This window comes from Trichoderma reesei, assembly GCF_000167675.1.
Source record: "Trichoderma reesei QM6a unplaced genomic scaffold TRIREscaffold_12, whole genome shotgun sequence".
Taxonomy (NCBI): domain Eukaryota; kingdom Fungi; phylum Ascomycota; class Sordariomycetes; order Hypocreales; family Hypocreaceae; genus Trichoderma; species Trichoderma reesei.
Window position 1 is genome coordinate 612,254 of NW_006711159.1, and position 21,183 is coordinate 633,436.

The window sequence follows — 21,183 nt, forward strand, 5'->3', positions numbered from 1 at the left end:
TGCAGGCTGAGTCGTGTGCGCACTCTGGCGACTGCGACGTGGGCTTCGGATGGATGAATCGAGGGCTGGAGGAGGCCTTGGTGAGAGTTTTTTTTTTTTGCTTCTCGACCAGAGTTAATGCACTGCTGGAATGGAATGCCTCTTGGTCGGGGGATTCGACTTGTCAAGGTAAGGTGGTATTATAACAGCAGCATATACGAGCCATTACTACCACGCTGATATTGAGTGCGGAGTACTAGTGTTTGGTAGTACTACAGTTAATATCCCAGGCGAAACAGCCCACATGGCACCGGGTCCGTCATGGTGGAATGGCGTGGACGATTGTGGACGTGGACATGACAATTCATCTCGGGTTGGATCGTGCGGGCTGAGGCCCACTGCCAGGCCAGTTGTTAGTGGTGTGTCATTGCGATGGCATTCACATTGCATGTGCGTATGACCACGACTGTCCAATTGACGACTGTGACCATGACCAAGGCCCTGCCCGGGAGATGCTCTACATGAAAGGAGAAACATGTTTTTTTTTTTTTTGCTGTGAGATGCAAGGATAGCATAGATGACGGCTCGTCGTCCAGGGCTGCTGCGCTTCGACCGACATTAGGCGCAGAGGCGGGATGACTCTTGCTCCCTTCCATTCGATCGCCATCGGCAGTCGTTGCAAAGGATTGCACAACCAGGTATGTGTAAGGTAGGTAATACTACTAGAAACACTGCCGATCACGACTATATGTCCATCGAATCCTACCACGTCTCGCCCCTGTCTGTGAAAGCACACGACAAAGGACACCAAGAGATGCCAACCGTGCTGTTACAGCTCACTGCTCTCCCCCATCTTAAAAGGCAAGGCTCACGATGCGGTCTTCCGGAGCAAACAAAGCAGATCGGGACCCGCAAGGCCTCGCGCAGCATCGGCTCCCTTCCTTGTGTGTGCGGGCCAGCGCGAATGAAACATTTCCCTTGCACAGCTAAGGCACGCTGCAGGGACGAGGGCCGAATAGCGCCGGAGAAAACATTGAGAGTATTATCTGATGCCAAAAGGGAAGATGGGAAATGAACGAGAACCTTGGAAGGAGAGGGATCAGGTAGGCAATAGTAAGGTTCCTTACGTAGGTAGTAGCTTGGGGGTGAAGCCGAGCCGTTCCTAGATCGAGTGATAGCTGAAGCGACCGATCTAGACTCTGATAGCTTCACGCTCTACCTTGTGTGCGTGATGCTTTTCCGCTTCATTCACCTGTACCTTTTTTTTGCTTGGGTTGATGCCACCATCTTCAAGTTGGTCCATCCATGCTCTCTCACATGCAGCTTTGCAGTGCTGGCTTCAGCTAGGTACCTTAAGGCAGGGTAAGGTAGCGCAACTTGCAAGTGCTCGTACCGGTACAATGACAGTAGCGTTGCAGCCCAACGGCGGTGGAGGATTGGCCATGGCCTTCCATTCCCTTTATTACTAGCGTGAGTACCGGTACTGCTGGCCGTTCTAGTAGCTTGCCTGAGCCGCTGACGCACCTCCATTGTCGGGTCTTGTCTGGTCGAGTGCCTCAAGCCCACCTGCACCTTGCCCACGTTGCAGCGGGCAACAGCGCTGCCCTCCAGCGCATCAACACCTAGCCCTGTAGGAGGTACCTTGTGCTACTAGTACTACCTAGCAGTAGGAGCCTGTGGCCTCCCAGCTCCTGGACGCACGCAAACGACCTCGTCGGGGCACTCGAGCTGTGGACCACTGCGGCGGATTCAGCGGCTAATAAGGAGCCGTTGCTGGTAAGGCAGTAGTACTACTAAGGCATTAAGGTACCGGTACTTGGTGTGGTATGCGCGTGGCCTTGGTCTGGCCCTCCCTGGCAGCTCGACTCGACTCACGTCCTCCAGGCAAAAAGAGGTACTGGTACCTACAAAAAATAGGAAAAAAAAAATAAAATAAAATAAAAAGCAAGGCGAGGCAAGACATGGAAGGCAAGGCAAGGCCGGCTCCAGTCTCCGCATCTGATGATCCTTTTTAACCACGGATTGCCTTTACCCACCCACTCGCTCGCCTCTCTCTTTTTTTTTCTGCCCTTGACAACAACTCACCCACTCACTCGAGCCGTTTCTGCCCTTGCACTGGCCGGGCACCCATGCAGTGCCCCGTTGACCGCTCTCTGGCGCTTTATTGCGCTGCCGCCGCCGTTTTTCTCGGCTCATTCTCCTCTTTGCCTTCCGTTGCCTCGCCCCTCTCGTCCGGACGCTCGTGGAAGACGGCCGTTTGAAGCTTGGCCAAACTCTTCTTCCGACAACGCCAGCTGAACGCCAGCTGAAGGACGACGACGACGACAACAACGACGTCGCTGCTGCCGCCGCCGACGACAGACGCCGACATCTTTCTTCAGGACTCGCCCATCCGCCAGCGCCGCCGGCTTCACCATCCGCATCGGGGTTCGGTGCGATTCACCACCAGCTTCGCCCATCACGATGAATGTGCTGCTCTCGCCGCAGTTGCCAGTTTTCCCTCACCAGCACGAAAGCCCGCATCTCTCCCAGCGAAATCGTAAGTCGCATCGTCCCTTCCTTCAACAGCCTCGATTTTTTTTCTTGGTTCGATCCATCGGGGATATCGGCCCATCTCTTGATCTCTGGTGTCTCTTCCGCACATGCGCGCGTCATGTTCTTGGACTCACATTACCCTGCAGTCTCTCCTCTTCACAACATGAGCAGCCGAAAACGAAAGGCCGACGACGATGGCGACGAAAGCATGTCACCCATGAGCTCGCCCGCCGTATCCTCTCGACCTCTCATTCGTCCGTCGAAAAAGTTTCGATCAAATGACTTGATCGGACGACCGCTGCCTTTGCCACGCCTTCTGGAAACACTCAACACCGATCAACTCCGGTCTGTTCTGGAACGCATTTGCGAGCGACATCCCGACATTGGCCAGGAGGTGGTTTCCGGGGCGCCCCGGCCCAGCGTTGCCTCAGCCATGAATGTGCTCCAGTCATATCAGGACAAGCTCAACGCCGCCGCCCCGTATGGCAACAGCAGCGCCGAATACACCTACAACCGAGTCAAGGCTCCCTTGATGGCCCTTATCGACGCTCTCTCCGACTTCACCCCTCAGTTCCTTCCGCCCATCGAAACCCAGCCGACAAAATCCCTCGACTTCCTTGACGGTGCCACAAAGTTCATCCACAACCTTCCCAACTGGCAACCGCAGGCTTACCGCCACCACAAGGAGAATGCGTACGAAGACATTTCCAAAGCGTGGGCATTGGTCATCAACGAGGCTGCGAAACGGGGTGGCGGATTCAATTTGCACACGGACGGTTGGGACCATAAGCTGGCTAGGCACAACGAACAGTCTGGCGGACGGCTAGGCACCGCCATTACGGCCATGTCGAATAGCGTCGGCTGGATGGGTTCTGGTGAGAATGGCGGTTCCTCAGAGCAGAGCTCGATCCTGAACCAGATTGTTTCTGGGTCGTTTGGATCGCCCGTTCGGGTTGGGCCGTGGTAACGGCTGCTCGTAAAGCATACGACGAGAGCAGTCGGCCCATCCTCTTTCCACTCGGAACCGGAGCATTCACAACGCTAATCGGATCCTCTCACGACATCATCTTTCATTCGCATCAACGGGCTTTTATAGACTTCGGCACTCATTTTCTTTCTTTACGCACAACTGGATGGCAGGCGTTCTCTTCTTTCCTTTGTTTTGTCCTTTTTGATATCCTTCCCTACCTTACCTCATCAAACTCAAGTGGGCAACGGGGGCTTTACAGTGTGGCATATTTTGTGTATTTTGTACCTGGTACAGGCGTATCCTCATTTTGTAAATACGAAAACAGTCCATAGACTTGCACCTCTAATATGGACGACAGGCGTGGATTTTATTTGGCTGAGCATGTAATAACTCCCCGTACTATATTCGTAATCAGATGAGATGGTGCCTCCTTGTGATATCCTTGAGTGTGAGTTGCCAGCTTCGGCTTTAGTTCTTTTCCACATCTGACCATAACCCTCTATGACAACCTATACAACCACCTTTTCGAGGCTGACGACACACCTTGGTAAAGCTTCCGGCTTCCTTGCAAGTGCTATTCGAGGTCAGCCGGACAAGATCCATGCTTGCCCATGTTAGTAAGGTCCCTTGGTAGGGCGTGGACATGGAGAGATCTGGGGTTACGCAAGAGGTACCTCGGTACCTCGCAGCTTCGATTCTGGTCACGTGCTCTCCTGTTGTCAATTAAACAAAGACGCGCCTGTTTGGGTTGAGGCACGCAGCTGGACGCGACACCGTGAATCATCTGGCACGACGACCCTAAACAGCCAGCAATACTAGAGGCACTCCAGCTACCAGTCCCGACGGCTGCTAGGTATACCTACCGAACTCGGTGCACTGTCTTTTGTTCTTTTCTGTCCATCTGCTACATAGATGACAGGGTGAATACGGTTGCCCTCCATGCCTGCGTATGCCCCTCTCCCAACGAACTTGTGGTGAAATCGACAGCGGTTAACAAGCAGCTCTTTGCAGTCCGGGCGATCAACACCAGGCCTGGGCCAACCCCTTTGAAGAGACAAAGCCGCGCATCGCAGAATGGACGGCCAAAGAAATCGCCACCATTGCCTCGCGGCTCGACAAGCAGCTCGGGCCCGAGTACATCTCCTCTCGCGCCGGCCCGGGCGGTTCACGGGTGCACTATCTCACGGCCGAAAAGGTTATCGGGCTGGCCAACGAGGTCTTTGGCTTCAACGGCTGGTCGTCCTCGATCCAAAACATCCAGGTGGACTTTGCCGACGAAAACCCGCAGTCGCAGCGCGTGAGCATCGGCCTGTCTGTCATCGTCCGCGTCACGCTGCGCGACGGGACGTACCACGAGGATGTCGGGTACGGGTCGATTGAGAATGCAAAGGGCAAGGCCATGGCCTTTGAGAAGGCGAAGAAGGAGGGCACGACGGATGCGCTGAAGAGGACGCTGCGGAACTTTGGCAACGTGCTGGGCAACTGCATCTACGATCAGGACTACGTCAAGCAGGTGACCAAGATTAAGACGCAGACGAACAAGAAGTTTGATCCGGACAATCTGCATCGACACTCGGATTTTGTCAAAAGGGAGCCACCGACTGGCAACATGGGCAACACTGGCACCACCACCAACAACAGCAACAGCACAACTGCAACTAACGCGACCACCACTACCGCTGCTGGTGGCCCTACATCTGCAGCCGGGGCTTTCAAGCTGGAACCAATGGACTCCTTCGATGACTTTCTAGGGGGTATGCTGTCCTCGGATGGTTTTGAAGAGATCGAGGCTGAATATCTATAGAACTCGATGAGGCCGATTTTTGCGTTCCGGGAGACGGCCATCCTGACGAGATTATGCTCCCCAACGGTGCCGTTCCCGCGCTCGAAAAGCCTGCTGCCAACGAATCCCGGCCCGGTCAGCCAGCAAAGCCTACACCAGGGAACAACATGAACCGACCGCCTCAGCCGCAACCGCACACCCCCAGACAGGGTCCACCGCAGCAGCCGCACAATCCACAGCAGGGCAAGGAGTATTCGAACCAAGGAATGGCGCCACCTCCACAGGCACCCCCCGGAGAGCCTGTAGCTTTCTTCTCGGCGAAATCTACTCTAGCTGATGCAAATCAGTCCGCTGGTACTCAGAACCAGCCCAAGCAGCTCTTCAACCCCAAGGCTGAAAGCCCGTCGATACGCAAGACGCCCGGAATCGACCACACTTCATCCAAGCCAGTTGCGAGAAACGGCCAGCATGTCCCACCCGCTAACAGTCAAGCGACATCTGCGCAGAGCGGCAACACCAGCGGCTTCACACCCTTACGGCAGGGAGTCAGCAGCTCCCAGGCCAGGGGCAGCGTGATGAATCCGTCTCTGGACCAAGCTCGCAGGATAGGAGCACCCGGTGCCGGCAGTCCCCTTGCGAATCGAGGTCAATATAAGCCCCCTACAATGAAACGAACGTTGCCAACTGAGGGCAACGCGGCTACTGGACCAAGGGCTCCGCTCGTGGACATTCCGACAAATGCTGGCAATACCAGTGGCGGGGATGGGCTGGATGCAAAGAGGCAAAAAGTAGCATGATCATTACGACTGGGGCACAGACAGTGTTCGGGCATCAAAGAGCAAGGAGTTTTTGGAGTTTGGGTTGGTGGACGACGGTAGCCAGTGCTTGATTTTGGCCTCTATGGGCTTAGACAGATGTCAATATTTTGATTGCGTATTTGACTCGCCAATGAGACCAGGTTCGATCTATCACCCACCGTGTCTAGAAACTCTCCCGCCGTGTCTAGATACTCTCCCGGCCGTGCCCTTTGGTTCTCTGAAGTACGGTATGTCCACGTCAACCCTCCAGCTTGAGGGCCTAGACTGCTGCCTCTGGGAACAGGTTTGGAGAGAGAGAATCATTACCAGAGCATGCGAAATTTATGAGCATTCTTGACAGCCAGAATATCAAGATATGGTTTATGTAAAGAAAGCCAAAAAGCATCCCGTTTTCTGTATGACGTTGCTCACAGCTTGCGGTCTCAAGTCCTCAGCGCTACAAGACGCCTTGCGGCTGGACCCTCACCACAACTCCCCACAACACACCCAAACATATCTGTTGGGAAAATTCACAAGTAAATCTGATGATTGTATCCAATATTGACAGAAAGTAAATGGATATCTATTCAACTTTCCTCTCGTGACGCTCTGGACGGACTTTGTCTTCTTACAAGCTGCAAGTCATAGTGCATGTTAGCGCTATGGTGGTCATCAAGCAACCAAGGCAGAGTGCCAGAGTGGTTAATGGGTATGACTAGAAATCATATGGCTTCGGCCTCACAGGTTCGAATCCTGTCTCTGTCGGACTTCATTTTTTTGCCGCATTCTCATACCGGCTTTTTCTTTCTAATCTCCAGCTTCATCTTTGTTTTTTTTTTTCCCTTTGACCTCTCGTTTGTTTCTTCGTTTACAGCTTAAACATCTCGGTTGTTGTTATACCAGTGACTGCTTTCTATGTCAATTTAATTTGACATGTTCATCACTCTAGGCTCAAAACCCCTGTGATATCTTTCCATCCCCAAAGTATGTATTCCCACAACCTCCCAATGCCTACTAATTCACATAGAAAGCTCTCTATATCCAAGCATTATAAAGAACGCCATTCTTAATAACCCTCCGCCCCCTCGTCCACGCCCCGACCAAAAACGCAATCCTCACCAGAATCACCAGCGTAAGCACCTCCATGCAATAAAGATCCTCAACCCTCACCGGCCGCCACCACCCCTTCATCTTGCCATCATCATCATCACCCGCCCTCCACCACCACGACAGCACCCAACAGGTCGTCTGGTTGAAAAAGGTAAAGTTCCAGACCAGCAGCACCAACTGGACGATGCGCCAGAGGTTGTAGTCGTCCGAGTAGTGCTGCAGCAGGGCCGCCATGGTTGCTAGTGCGGTGATGAGGGCGAATATCTGCTGCCGGGAGGTGTAAGGGTCGTGGTAGATGTTGTTGTTATAGTTGTTGTAGTAGTAGTTGTCGTTGTTGTTGATGTACATGGCCTCATGCTCCTCCTCCAGCGCGTCGTAGTACATGTCGACGGCGGAGGTGGCTGTGAAGATGTTGCGGTAGGCGCTGCATATCATGATGAGGGGATCGAGTTTGAGGAAGAAGACGCGGTAGAAGGGGTGCATGTCTGCCGTCGACTTCATGGCTGCTGGGGTCTACCTAGGCAGGTAGTAACTGAAGACGAGCAATGGTTCTTAATTTTCCAAACGATTGATCAGATGACTCGGGATATCTGGTTGTATTTGGATGCATTCCCACCATGGAAGTCATATTGTCGCTTTATATGTATATATATACTCGTCAATTGTCGTCTGCCTTTATTTAGGCAGCCTCTCCTTGCAATCTTAACAGAGTTTGCTACCCGGACCAATGCGCGATTCCACCAGGCAGCCAACTCCACAAGGCCGGATGAAGAAGAAAAAAAAAAAAAAAAAAGAGCAAGCCACCAACAAGGAAACAACAGAGTGAGGTCTAGTGTTTTCGTATCGATCCACAAGTTGGGCCAGGGTTGCCTTTGCAGTGCTGTTGGGAGATTTCGCGAACAGAAGCAGCCGGGTCAGCGTGATGCGTGGTAATAGTACAATTGGGAAGTATTATACACTGGCCATGTTCGGGAACCCTCGCGTAGATGAGCCCCCCAAACCTATGATGTATCTCAAGGCCAGTCTTCTCTTCTCTATGCCTTGGCCGAGGATGCAGAAGCCAACCTGGCGAGGCCCAGCTGAGCTTGCTTCACCCCGTCTGGAAACTCCATCTTGTTGCTCATCTCGATGCATTTCTCGTACTTCTTCTTTGCCAGCTCAGGCTTTCCGAGCATGGCTGCAACGTCTCCCCAGTTGCAAAGCGCAACGGCACAGGCTTCGTCACACTCCGGTGTCCGATCGTCGCCCTTGACGTCTTGAGCATGGACATAGGCGTTCTTCGCCCAGTTGAGACCTGCCTCGAGGCACTCCTTGCGCGTCGTGGGCATGGAAGCGTCGAATAACTCCTTCAATCCCTCGGCCGGCTCCGTCGTGCCAGCGGCGTAGATGGGCTGCTGAGCAAATGCCGCTGCCAAATTGTTCATGATGACCGCACGATGGCACGGGCTTTCGCACAGCCGGAGGGCCTGGAAGAAGAGAGGAATGGCAAGCTGGAACTGGGAGCGCCGCTCGTAGTCGCGGCCAAGCGATTCCATTGAGCCTCCAAGCTCTTCCGGGCTGAGCCACTTTTCCTCTCCCGGTTTGGGGCCATCAGTTCTCCGTCTTCTAAACTCTTTCAGTGAGGTCTCGACCGCCCAGACGAGATGAGATCGCGACTTGTCGGGGTTGAGGACATGCTCGTCTGCGTATAGTTCACCAAGCTTGACGCTTGTTGAGATTGCCTTGAGAAGCAGTCTCTCGCGTTTGCGCCATAGTGTCTCACTGGGCTCTGGAGGAGCTTCAGTTGAGTCTTCTGTTTGCCCATCTTTGCTCTCAGAAGCTGCTTGTCCGGCCTTGCTCTCAGAAGCCGCCTCAGCCGCAGCAATCCGTTGTTGAGCATCGCCGACGTATCTCCCCTGCTCGTCCACCTTGCCGTCCTTGACGGATTGCTCCATGACGTCGATCCACTTCCTGCAGTCTCCCAGGACAGACTCGAGCACGTCAATGGCCGCCTTGTGGCTGTTGATCTTCTCGAGCCAAAACGCCACTTGTATCCTGATGCCCAGCACTTCGTCGGAGAAGGGGTCCAGGCCGATTTCAGCACACTGCTCCATCGCCTTCTTGTAGTACCTCAGCGCGAGTTCGGGGTCTGGCTTGTAGTTGGTGTAGTAGATGGCGCGGCGCAGAGTGTTTGCGACTGGCTCGGGGTATCTGCTAAACTGCGAGTTGTAGAACGTGTTGACGTATGCTCGAATGGCGACCGCCGAGAAGGCAAAGGTAAATAAGAGGCTGATCAGATTAGCATACTTTGTTCCCTTTTTGTGGATGTAGTTTGGCAATACATACAGCAGGATGTTCAGCGTCGTCGCCGTGGGATTCTCGCGATACGCCTGCCGAATGCCGCGAGGGCTCAGCGCAACGACGAGGTTCCGCAGACTGACTCCGAGCGCGCGCCCGGCGAACTGGCGGAACGTGATCTGGGGCTTGTCGGATGCTGAATCTTTCTCCTGAGGGGATGGAGAGGTCGACTGATGCCGCTTCTGCTCGGGTCGCAGAGCCACGACAGCTCGCAAGTGGACAGTCGCAGCTGGTGATTTGACTTGGACGGAGAGCAAGCCGGTGGTGGCATGGCGGATGCAGTTGCCTCTGGCGGGCCGCAGCGAGGCGATTGCCGATATTGACATGTTGGAGTGAGTTCAAGCCAATTGTGCCGGTATCTGACAATATCCTGGACTTGCGGTGGCTTGCCGTGGTGTTGGTGAGTGGAAGCTCGAACGAAGCTCGAAGCTGGAAAGATTTCGATATTTTGCCCGAGTCGAGGCATGACGGCATCCGGGTGGCGTGTGGTCCGTGCGCTGCCGCCTTTGAATTCGCGACTCAAGTTGCCGAGGTGGGGGGGTATGGTAATGCAATAATAGGGCATCTCGTCGGATTCGGATAATATCAGACCAAGCCTCGGTCAGCTCTGCAGCTCTTCAGCTCCTCAACTCTTCTTCGACGCTCGAGACTCCAGACTTGCTCCCCCCCTCAACCTCAATCTCATCTCTGTCAGCAAAAATGGCCGGAAGATTCGAGCCCAAAGTGCCCGTCCAGCTGGACCCTCCCAAGAGCGATCCCATTTCTCTCGAGACTCTGGCCGCTGCCAACGGTGAGTTGCTCGAGTTACTCTAACTGCGGCGGATCTAGGATGGCATCTCCCAGCAAATCAAGCTCTGCTCTAAATCTATGATCCGAAGCTTCGTCTGCTCAAATTCGAAGTTTGACTGGGATCAATGACACCTTGATGGCCTTCACTTGCTCCGCCGACACTCTTCTCTTCCCGGCATCACATGCTCCAGGCCTTGGCTGACTCTGTCCCCCCCATAGGTGTTGATGGAGCAAAGACGTACGTTGCAATCAAGGTATGTTCGTGACACAACATCTGTATGTTTGTCAAGCTAGCAGTCACGGCTGACAATCCTCTCCAGGGCAAAGTTTACGATGTGACGGGCAACAAGGCCTACCAACCTGGAGGCTCATACCACGGTACGTATTGTGTCATGACTCGGTTTCTTCGCACCCATCTCCTCAGTATCACTTCAAGATCGCTACCTACCTAGTCAAGCCTGAAACAAGGTAAACTAACAAGTTGCCTCAGTTTTCGCCGGCAAGGACGCTTCCCGAGCACTCGGCAAGACATCCACCAAGCCCGAGGACGTTTCGCCAGACTGGTCTGACCTCACAGACAAGGAAAAGGACACTCTCGAAGACTGGGTCACTTTCTTTTCCAAGCGATACAACGTCGTGGGAGTTGTTGAAGGCGCTACAAATCTCTAGTTGCATCCAGATGAATCTCTCTGAACGTGGCGTCGAGGCGTGGTTGCTTGTCCCAATGTACTTTATCTACTGAGCTTGATCTACGACACTATAGCGTGCGGTGTGATAATGGCGGCATACTTCTTCACCCAAATTCCCATCCGTTGTTCATTTCCAATTTGCATGGCAAGTGCTGGGCTCTTCTCCAAGTGACAAGGCTGCTGTTTATCTGGCGGCTGCCAATGGCGGTTCTTGACGTCGCCGGTAGCTTACCTAGGTATGGAAAGCATCAATGTGACAGACTGCGGCTCGTCGACAAATTCGTACAATGCATGGATTTTAACGCCACAGCATCTATTCATTTGACAATCTTATGCAATGACTCTTCATCATGGGCATGAAGAAGGGCGTGAAATGCCTTGTGTCAATCCTTGATTCCCCCTTGTACCTCCAAGTCTATGTTTTACACGCCCACATCATTCTCTGCGCTGCTCATAGGCGAGTATCAACACCAGACATGCACACACCTGCTCATTCTTTATAAGCTACATGATCATTAGTAACTGTTAAAAAATCAAAGCACGGCGTCTCCAAGGCACACACCCTCCTTGTCCGTATACACCTGACAAATACTTGTATGCACTCATTCAGCAGCATACCCACCAAGTCGCAAGGATAAGTCGAATTCGGTAGAACGTGCATACACTTGCATTTGGGCTCCCATACAGCAGCTTTGTATCGATTGTATCGTTGCAGGCTGGGGCCAGGGAGGCCAACATTGCACCTGCAAGCGACGGGAGTGAGGATGCCCGAGCGAGTGTTACACCCCCGGTGTGACTCGCGGAGATATCGTCCCCAACGCCAGAGCGATATTGGCTCCTCTACATTCGAGTACTAACGCGGATGCAGAATGTGAATGGTCACTTTGTTTACAGGAGTGTCATGAGTAAGTCATATTCATTAGCTTGACTCCAATACAGGTTGGGCATCACTCATTCGCTGGAATCTTCCTCATCCCATGTACTCGGCGCAACCGATCCAACACCCCTCTCCCCTCCTCTCCATGTCCACCTGAACAACCCTTTGCCGTGATAGTCTCTTCCGCCCTTGTAGGCCCGCCATCAGCCGCAGACCGTTGGCATCCATCCCTCCCATACCGTTTAAACGGGTTATGTACACTCCCTCGAACCTTGAAGATTTCCAGCTGTCGTTCCCCCCCCAAGTCCCCGTCATCCCCCCTCCCCCCTCCCCCCTTCCCCGTAGCTTCTCACTGTATTCGTCCGTAAAATACACAGTGCCCTTCATTGAAAGTCCCGGTGTGGTATCCCAGCGGAGTAGCCCTTGAGGAGGCAGTCATCGCACGGAACCGCCTGTCGCCACGAGCTGCGGAGGACTTTGACCCCTAGACAGCCGTGGTTGGGGTCGTTGCGCGCAAAGTGGCAGTAGGACTTGAGCCGGACCTGGGAGTGATTGCAGGTGAATAGGAATTCTTCCCAGTCGCACATTATGGGCAGAGTATCGGACTTGGTGAGGCTGGTCAAACGTTATATCCGGGACGCCGTTAGTAATGCTACAGCAATCTTTACATTTGGGTGTTGTCGTGCTTACCAGGCGGGTTCAGAAAGAGAATTGCTCTATTGGGTTTTGTCAATGAGTATCCAGATCGTGAATAGAAGATAAAGAATCCTTAAACGGTGGGGGGGTCTAGGAGTTGGGGAGCCTTTTATGTGCAAACAAACATGACAACGCAAAAGTCCCCGATGCCCTCTCAATACAGGCACCGAGCCTCCTTCACGACAGCTACCTTTCTGATATCCTGCATACAGACAAACATCTCCACCCCCGAAATATGTGCGCGAGGTCGAAGCAAGGAGGTAGGTTAGCGCCATAATATTCAATCAAGCAGCGTACAATGCTCAAAGACAAAAGAGGGATCTTGTGGCATCATATCGGCCAACCCCGGAGGCCATCTTGATCGGAAAATGATAGATCATCCAAATGAGCTCCATCGTGTACTACAAGGCCGTTGTCGATTCTGGATTCTCATCACCAAAAGCTGGGGCTGGCTTCCAAAAAGGAGCAATGAGAGTTGCACAGAGTGTTGGTTGAGGGGACTGTGCCTGGGTAGCTAAGGATTACGAGGAGAAGAACACGATATGAGATCTTTGCAGCTGTACCATCATCAACACAGGATACTGTAATGTGCATACGTGAGAGGGCATGGGTAAAATACAGCTCCCAACCTCCACCATTGCCCGTGTCCGGAGACGGCTAGCGAGCTGAGAGCATGCATGCATAATCAAGAACGACAACAACAACAACAACAACAACAACAACAACAACGAGAATAGATCATGTCAAGCGAGCGAGCAAATAGAGCAGAAACAGAAAGCGAAAGAATTGAAAAGAAAGCCCGTCCGTCCGTCTCTCAACCATTCCACCTGTCAGCTTTGTGCTCCGTAACATGTTTGTTTCCTCTTCTCGTGCATCCATCAATCTCCGCAAAAGCCTCTTACGGCGCCGAGTGTATCACAGACAACGAACCCGCGAACATTATCCACGATCTACTAATCCCGAATCTCCTCTCCATTTTCCTTTCGGCCCGCTTCTTCGAAATACATGGGCTCGGAAAAGCGACGACTGGAAACTGGTGGGCAATGCAAAGCTGCGCGGGACAAGGGTGGGAGAGTCCCGCGGTGGCGCTTACGGTGACACACAACAGCATCGGACAGGCATCGATCACTTCATGTCAACGGTAAAGGAGCTGAATTGACGGGGGGTCCAGGACATCCTGTGCCCTGAACTTACGTGGATGTCTCTGACGGTCCCGCTGCGGCTGGCTCGTGGGCGGGAGCGGTTCGGGTTCCGGGTACCCGGTTTCGCTTAAGGAGAGACAACATGGAATGGGCTTGCTTCTTCATAACTAACCTACTGAGCTCGGATTGTCACCCTTTGTGATGGTCAGGCAGTACGCTTAGATGCTGTAAGGCAGCAATGTCTTGTGATGTGATTTCTACTCTGTACTATACGTCAAACCGAACTCTGGGGTAGGTACCTAAGAAGACCTTTTCCCACTTGGTTATAAGCCCTCTATGACTGCCATGTGTGTTCGTGAAGAGCCAGGAATTGAATTCACACACGGCATACGACGTCTCTGTCTCTGTTCTGTTTTCTTCTTCTCTAAAGCAATTACTCCTCACATATCGCAATTCAAAGAGAAATCAAAGCTGAAAAGAAGCGAGAGAGAGACGAAAGCGGCATCTCTTGCATTTTCCTGCTGGGATCCAGCTCCTTGCAGCCGGCTTGCTTCCGCAGCCAACCGGAACTCTGGAAGAGTCTCCCCGTCTGCAAAAGCGGACTGAATCGCTTTGCTGCCGCATGATTACTAGCTTTATCACCATATTCACCTGATTACGGAGCTGGGCTGTTTGTCGATAGTGCGAGTATCTCAGGGATCTAAAAGAGTAAACTCACCAAAGGGTTTAATTCGTGTCAGTCAAATCCGCTACGAAATCCGGAACCTGAAAGTTATGATTGCGTCAATATTTTATTGAAGCCACGTATTGTGTCTGAGAAACATCAATGCTATGTCCAGAAGCATCAATGTATCGACTCCAGACCCTAGAGGTCTGCCTATTACACTTGACACACTGTCCAATTTCATTCTGAGCGAAAGCCTGAACCGTTTTCTGTTCATGCTATAGCTTCTGAATGTGGTATTCATGTTGAGTATTACGCTTTTACATAAGAACGCATGCTTTTCAGTCAAAGGGGTGCATGTAGCTTTGATAGACAATCTTGTAGGCAGAGTGAAAGAACCACCTTCGGGTCACCTGTATACCCATGGCATTATATGATTCCTTTTTGGACCTCGGGTTATATTTGCTGCGGTATAAGGTAAAGTGCTGGAAGAAGATTCATCAGGTGGACCAGTCATCGAAATTTCAGGCATTTCCTTTGGCTAAAGAGGCTGTTGGTATGTAACAAGTGGCATACAAATAGCAAGCGGTTCGACCACAAGCGTAATATCTTGGAGTGTATTATAGCTTGATCGAACTCAGAGGTGAAGCAAGAGATGATATAAGTATTACATATAGTGGAACAAGTGCTTTGAATCCATGATTTATCCAGACGCTTCCAAGGCTCACGTGGATTCTCTCTGATCCATGGCAAACGTCGAGACTAGGGAATCCATAGATGAGCACCTAAGATGCTTCATAAAAGGAGTTGCGAATCGAATGCAAGATGTGGTTGATATGCATATCAAGCCGTAGATGACGATAGAAGACGATGTCATTTGAAAAGTACCCCTGAGCCCATACCTCATGTTGCCAGGATATCAACAATTTTTAATTGTAGAATCACGACGGTGGTTGAGACATCTAAAGTGCTAGATAGCCCAACTTATAATGCCGTACGATCCGATCCCTCTTAGCAATGGGTCAAATGTAGCTCTACTCAATAGGTGTCTAATAGTTTCATTACCAGATCTGCAATTGAGAGTAGTGCTGTTATAAATGAGGCATGCCCATGGTTCCCTGATATCCATCCATTCGAAAATCTACTGCAACATCACTCACACAGAGGCGACGCAAATCATCATACTGTAGCTCTCTGTATTTGACTTTCCCTCGGCACATGTTCGTATGACGGTTATCCCTCTAAAACAACCTAGGTAGCACAAGAATGGCTATACTGCACACAGATGACCAGTTGTGATTGCGCTTCTGGTTGATGCGATACAGTCAACTCGGCTATTTCCCCAAAAGTATGTCACACCCGAAAGACATCACAGACATCACAGACATCACCAGAGCATCACATCGACCTACCACTTCGCTAACGGTCGGCGCGCAAATTCAAGGGTTTGAAAAGGCAACTGTTTGCCTTTGGGAGAAAACCGGGGTCGCGAGTCTCGGCCCTTGCGACGACAGGCGAGAATGAGGCCAACGGATCCTATGCGGCCGCAGCTTCATCAGATGGCCGACGTGGACGTGCGACAAGCGACGCCAGACCGAACCAGCCGTTGGCGATGGTCATTGGCCCGGCACAGTAGCTGGCATTACCCGTGATATGTGACGTGGAACATGGATCTCATGGGCTGTGCTCGCACTGACGAGCTGCGCGACATGCACGTTTGCTATCCAGAGCCGGCTTCGGCCAAGTGCGCGCATCTGCTGGAGACGCCAGGGGAGGCCGAGGAAATCAATCAGGAGGCATCGTCGGGGATGGAACAGGCCAGCCGCAGCGTCGTGGGCGTCCAATCCAATCATGGCCTGCTGCCGACGAAGCAGTGGTACGAATACGACCGGCTATAGTATGTAATTAGGTAGCAAACAAGAGCCTGTTGGATCTGATTTGGGGGCCGTTTTCGCCGTTTGTGCTGTTTCGGAGCTGATCGAGACAAACCCCTGGAGAGTTGTTGGGCTTTGGGCTTTGGGTCGTGGTCAGGCCTTGGCTCGTGACATTTGGCCTGCGGCTGCCTTTTGGACGCCTTTTGGACGCCTTGCGAGGGCGCGGTTGCCTTTTCCCCCTAGTCGCGGCTGCCTTGCCGTGCTTCCTGCCGTTGGGAGTCGCGCACCAGCTGCAATCGGGGCTGATCGGTGGACAGCAGCCCTTTGATTGGCCGGATGGGATGAATCAAGACCGCACACATGCAAGTCCAGTCCCCTTGCGCCTGCCTGCGGCTTACCGAACAAGCTGGGTAGGAAGCAGCGAGGCGGAGGTAAGGTACTCGTACGAAGTACTACTTGGCACGACCTGAAGAGGTCATGCAGTGGCTTGAGGCAAAAAAGTGAGGCGTCCAGGTGAAGCGCATCCTCAGCATCATCGTCGGTCATCATGCACAGCTGCGGCCCCTGAATCCGAGGCCCAGCAAATCGCGGAAGCCCTGGTGCAATCGGGTCACGATACGGCGCATCCGACTGAGAAAAACCGGGAGGCGCCCGGCACCACCGACGACAGGCGGACGGCCAATAGCCAGCCACGAGCGACCTGATCCGACTCATCGTTTATCGCACAAGAGCGACGTCGAGTCTTGAAGGGACATGGGCGTCAGGTCGCTTGCGTGTTTTCACCGCTGCTGAGACAGGAACCACGACTGCCAGCTACTATTATTAGCCCGTTGCCTCGCCGCCGCTGCGGTTGCCTCGTCTTGGACGCCCTGCTGAGGCGCGCAATCCATCCACAGCAACGAGCGCAGAGCGGTGATGCTCTGCTCAGCATTTGGGTGCCTTTACGCTCATCGACGCTGCCCAGCGCCGAGGTGTGTGTGCCTCGACACTCGTTCTGGCCCTCGTCCTGGCTCCTACCTGTTACTCGGTGTTACGTTCGAGTCCAATCGTTGAGTCCGTGAGCGTCTGCAGACCGACTCCAAGTCTCCCGATGATCCCCGCCGCCCAGTTCACGCTGTCGCACTGTTTGTCCTAGCCCCGTCGTGCTCTTGTCTCGACGGATATTGGCTCGACTCCTTCAGCAGCCCAGCAAATGACCCGTGGTGGAATTCTGTTCATGCTCGTTGCTGAAAGCCCCAGGCTATAACTCGACTCCGTTCCCCCTAAGCTCGCTCAGGCAGATCGAGGCAAGTTGTGCGCGACCACACCCGATACTTTGCAGCTGGCAGCTCTGTTGCCTTACTACTAGCCCAGTATGAGTCGACAATCCCGAGACAGCCCGCGGTTTCCCCCAGAGCCGTACAATCTCTATGCTTTCTACTCTGCATCAGATGGTCCTTGGATCCCCAACGCCGCCATTCCGCCAGCAGCAACATTGAATCAATCGTCTCGCCTGCCTTTCAGCAGCGGAGAGCGGAGCTTTCAGGGCTACAGGAGCGCCGGCTTGCCATCTGAAAGTGGCACAGCTCCGGAAGACTCTGGTTATGGAGGGACCCGCTCGACTTACAGCCTCGTCGAGAGTGCTGCGTCTATACCAGAGAATGACAGATGCACGGACACCGGGTATCTCGAGACACAAACCGCAGAACAGTTGATCGGCGACTTGAACATCAATTCCGCCATCCCGGTATATCAGCCGCCGATGCCATATACTCACAGTCCGTCTGTAAAACATCCCTGCGACCAGTGTCCTGCCATCCTCAATACGAGATCGGAACTCAAGTATGTCTCATGCCAACACAGAGAATTGGACTACTTCGACCCGCTCCGGTATCTACCAGTTGCTGATCCATATCCAGGAAGCATCGCCATAGGCATAACAAGCCATACAAGTGCGACTACGAATCTTGTCCCAAAGCTGTACAGGGATTCAGCACACCCAACGACCTGTCCAGGCACAAGAGAACAGTGCACCGCGAGTATAGCGCGAATAGTCCCGTTTATATCTGTCGTCACGACCCTTGCACACGCAAAAAGGAGAAGCCGTGGCCAAGAGCCGATAACTTCCGGAGTCATCTGTTACGCGCTCATGGTATACACCTCAAAGCAGACAATGATCTCAGGGAGTACCGTCATCAGTATGTGGTAATAGCTCTGACCCGGTTGGATTTCCCAATGTGAGCTGGCTTCTAAAACGTTGTAAGCAGGTTGGGTGTAGCAAAGCCTCGAGAGTCCCGACACCATGGGGGCTCACTTTCAAATGTCAATCCGGGACATCGACCACTGCAGCTGCAGGATTCGCCTCCCGTTCAGGCCCGCCGTGATGAAGCTGCGATTATGCCAGAAGCAACAGAGGCCCCCGAGCTTCGAGGTGTTGGATCATCGGTTGCTGATGTTGACCCTGGGCCGCGGCCGGCGCAGCTACAAGATTCCCCTGACTTGCGGGGTGATCAAACTTCGATTTCTCCCTCTGATGCAGCGCACAATGACCTCCCAGACCATAGCAGCTCGCCGTACACATCGAGCGGTGAGAAACCTGACGCAATGCAGTCAAATGCTTTTGAAGACCTAGACCTATCTCCGGTACCTGGTTCCGTCCCTCTTGGTAACAATCACGCTGTTGAGGTAGCACCAATGGTTGAAGCTTCCATTGGAGCTTCCAGAATTACTCTGCGAGGCGACGGGGCTAGAGCGGAAGCATTTTACCAAGACGAAGTCGATCTTCTTGGAGACGAGGAGGATTCACACAATCCTCAAGAATCATCGCCGACGAGAATCGAGGCCCCCGGTACATCTCTCCCGTCCAAGCCCAGTGCTTCTCAAGATTGCACTCTCGAAGGCCAGCAAACAACAGTCGGGTCACATGACGCTCCTGGATCACCTTGCGATGCGGTTCCCGACACTGTTACATTTGACTCACGCAACCCTTCAGAACTGTTCACTTTTCTCAAGCAAGTTCCCATGGACGTGGCCTTGAAGAATGGAACGTCGGACATCCTTTCATTTCTCAGGAGCATTCCCAAAGATCTGCTGGAGAAGGCGTTGAGCCCTGAGGATCACGAAGGAACAGTGAGCAATCCTGCTAGTGATCATGGAGCTTCGAACAAAGCAACAGTAGTGTGCGAGGAATCAGATTGTGGGAAAGTATTCTTCCGGCAATGTGAACTTAGGTATGCTTCACCCTCCCCCCCTTCGCCTGCTGCTGCCCTACATTTCACTCCTTTGCTTGCCACTTTCTCATCAGACACACGACTTATACGGCATTCTAGGAAGCATATGAAACGGCACAAGAAACCCTATGGCTGCACTTATAAGACATGCGAAAAGAACTTTGGTAGTAAGAATGACTGGAAAAGGCATGAAAGTAGCCAGCATTTCCAGCTTGAGTCCTGGAACTGCGACATGGTGGGCTGCGACAAGGTGTTGCCTCGTCGAGAGTTGTTCAGGTCGCATCTCCTCAACCGCCACAAGCTGACAGATGGTAAAGAGGTCGAAAATAAGCTGGAAAAGTGCAGACTGGGTCGGCACTGCGATCCACGCTTCTGGTGCGGTTTCTGCGATAAATTTGTCGAAGTCAAGGGTGAAGTGGTCAACTCATGGACAAAGAGGTGCGACCACATCGACAATCACCTGTTCGGCAAAGAGGGAATGGAAAAGAAGGCCATGAGCGAGTGGCGCTATCTTGAAGACAAGTTGGCAGAGGAAGAGCGTGAAGGTGCAGCGTTGGAGAGGCCATCTGAGCCGAGCAAGAAGCGCAAGGCCACGGAAGATTTGAATACGCGTCCTGCAAAAAGAAAGCACTACAGATGGGAATGTGTAAGTCTGGTCACCCCCTTTTCAACTTGCGTCTCAAAAGCTAATCGAAAGAGCAGTGTCACTGTGAGCACATGGAGAGCTTGAGCACCAGCACCAGCTGCCAGGAGAGCAATTGCCAACACCAACGTTGCGGTAATTGCCGTGTCGAGGTGACGCTTGTACCCAACGAGGATGCTGAAATGGTGGATGAGGACTGAGCTGGAGACAAAGAATGGAGGCCGTGGCTGAGCGTCGGGCGGCGAAGGGCCCCTTCCATATCTTGCCTCCTACTGTGGGGATTCGCCTGTTACTGTTCGAAATCGTATATACAATTGAGGCTTGTCGGCGTGGGATGGTGTAGCATCGCACGGGCAGTAAGTTGCTGAGCATGACGGTCATACGGGGGCAATGATCGGGCCGGATTGATTACGAGCTGGCTCAAGTGATGTTTGGTAGCCATTTTGTCTCCATGTCATAGAAGTTGGCGGAAGCGATTGCGATTGAGGCGCAGCCAAAGCCATGTCTGTGGGATAAGCGCCGTCATCTGGGGCAGAGGAAGCTCGCGTCAAGTGTTAGCAGCAACACGAGAAGAATTAGACGCCAGGCAATGATGCCATGATGCCATGATGCAACCAAGCAGCACAGCCTACTGAGTGGATGGAACCACAAGCAGGGTGAAATCGAGATATAGAATGTAAAGCCCATCAACAACATGATCTAGGTAGGTAGGGAGAAAGGTGGAAGAGGAAAAAAGGAAAAAAAAAAAGGCAACCTGGTGCCTGCACGCTTGGCATTAACAAGCGGGTTGCCTTGTTTTCAGCCTCGGAAAGGACCCTAGGAAGGCTTTCCTAACAAGGGGATGCCTTTTTTGTTTTTTTAATCTTATTTTTGGTATTTATTCGGTGAGACATTTGACGTATTGGCTGCTTTTCTGTTGGTGTTGTTGTCTCGACTAATGCGTCTCCATTATGGCGACAACAACTTTCCGAGTCAGACCCAGTCGAGAAGAAAGAAACACGGTCCGAGGGAAGAAGTAGGGATTTCTGAGAAAGACGATTGCCGACGAGGAGGACACGGCAGAAAGGTAAAAAGGGGGGAAGGTGAGAA

The 21,183-nt window shown here is 52.7% G+C and overlaps 6 protein-coding genes across 6 annotated transcripts; 3 read left to right on the top strand and 3 right to left on the bottom strand.

Moving 5' to 3' along the window:
• Window positions 1–2,105: 2,105 nt before the first annotated feature.
• Window positions 2,106–3,481, top strand: TRIREDRAFT_22618 (uncharacterized protein; the record flags this gene model as incomplete). Its single annotated transcript, XM_006966154.1, has 2 exons — window positions 2,106–2,518; window positions 2,661–3,481. The coding sequence occupies exons 1-2, from the start codon at window positions 2,443–2,445 to the stop codon at window positions 3,479–3,481; spliced, it is 897 nt and encodes a 298-aa protein (XP_006966216.1). The 5' UTR covers window positions 2,106–2,442.
• Window positions 3,482–4,423: 942 nt separating this feature from the next.
• On the top strand, window positions 4,424–6,064 carry TRIREDRAFT_122447 (DNA repair protein; the record flags this gene model as incomplete). Its single annotated transcript, XM_006966256.1, has 3 exons — window positions 4,424–4,431; window positions 4,496–5,238; window positions 5,289–6,064. 3 exons carry the CDS (start codon window positions 4,424–4,426, stop codon window positions 6,062–6,064), a joined length of 1,527 nt encoding a protein of 508 aa, XP_006966318.1.
• An 868-nt stretch (window positions 6,065–6,932) lies between these two features.
• TRIREDRAFT_108553 (uncharacterized protein) lies at window positions 6,933–7,675 on the bottom strand (the record flags this gene model as incomplete). Its single annotated transcript, XM_006966356.1, has 2 exons — window positions 6,933–6,977; window positions 7,184–7,675. 2 exons carry the CDS (start codon window positions 7,673–7,675, stop codon window positions 6,933–6,935), a joined length of 537 nt encoding a protein of 178 aa, XP_006966418.1.
• A 533-nt stretch (window positions 7,676–8,208) lies between these two features.
• TRIREDRAFT_4428 (uncharacterized protein) lies at window positions 8,209–9,837 on the bottom strand (the record flags this gene model as incomplete). Its single annotated transcript, XM_006966137.1, has 2 exons — window positions 8,209–9,442; window positions 9,500–9,837. The coding sequence occupies 2 exons, from the start codon at window positions 9,835–9,837 to the stop codon at window positions 8,209–8,211; spliced, it is 1,572 nt and encodes a 523-aa protein (XP_006966199.1).
• Window positions 9,838–10,210: 373 nt separating this feature from the next.
• Window positions 10,211–10,969, top strand: TRIREDRAFT_108555 (uncharacterized protein; the record flags this gene model as incomplete). Its single annotated transcript, XM_006966257.1, has 4 exons — window positions 10,211–10,301; window positions 10,520–10,554; window positions 10,621–10,678; window positions 10,791–10,969. The coding sequence occupies 4 exons, from the start codon at window positions 10,211–10,213 to the stop codon at window positions 10,967–10,969; spliced, it is 363 nt and encodes a 120-aa protein (XP_006966319.1).
• A 1,280-nt stretch (window positions 10,970–12,249) lies between these two features.
• TRIREDRAFT_63868 (uncharacterized protein) lies at window positions 12,250–12,453 on the bottom strand (the record flags this gene model as incomplete). Its single annotated transcript, XM_006966357.1, has 1 exon — window positions 12,250–12,453. The coding sequence occupies one exon, from the start codon at window positions 12,451–12,453 to the stop codon at window positions 12,250–12,252; it is 204 nt and encodes a 67-aa protein (XP_006966419.1).
• Window positions 12,454–21,183: the final 8,730 nt, after the last annotated feature.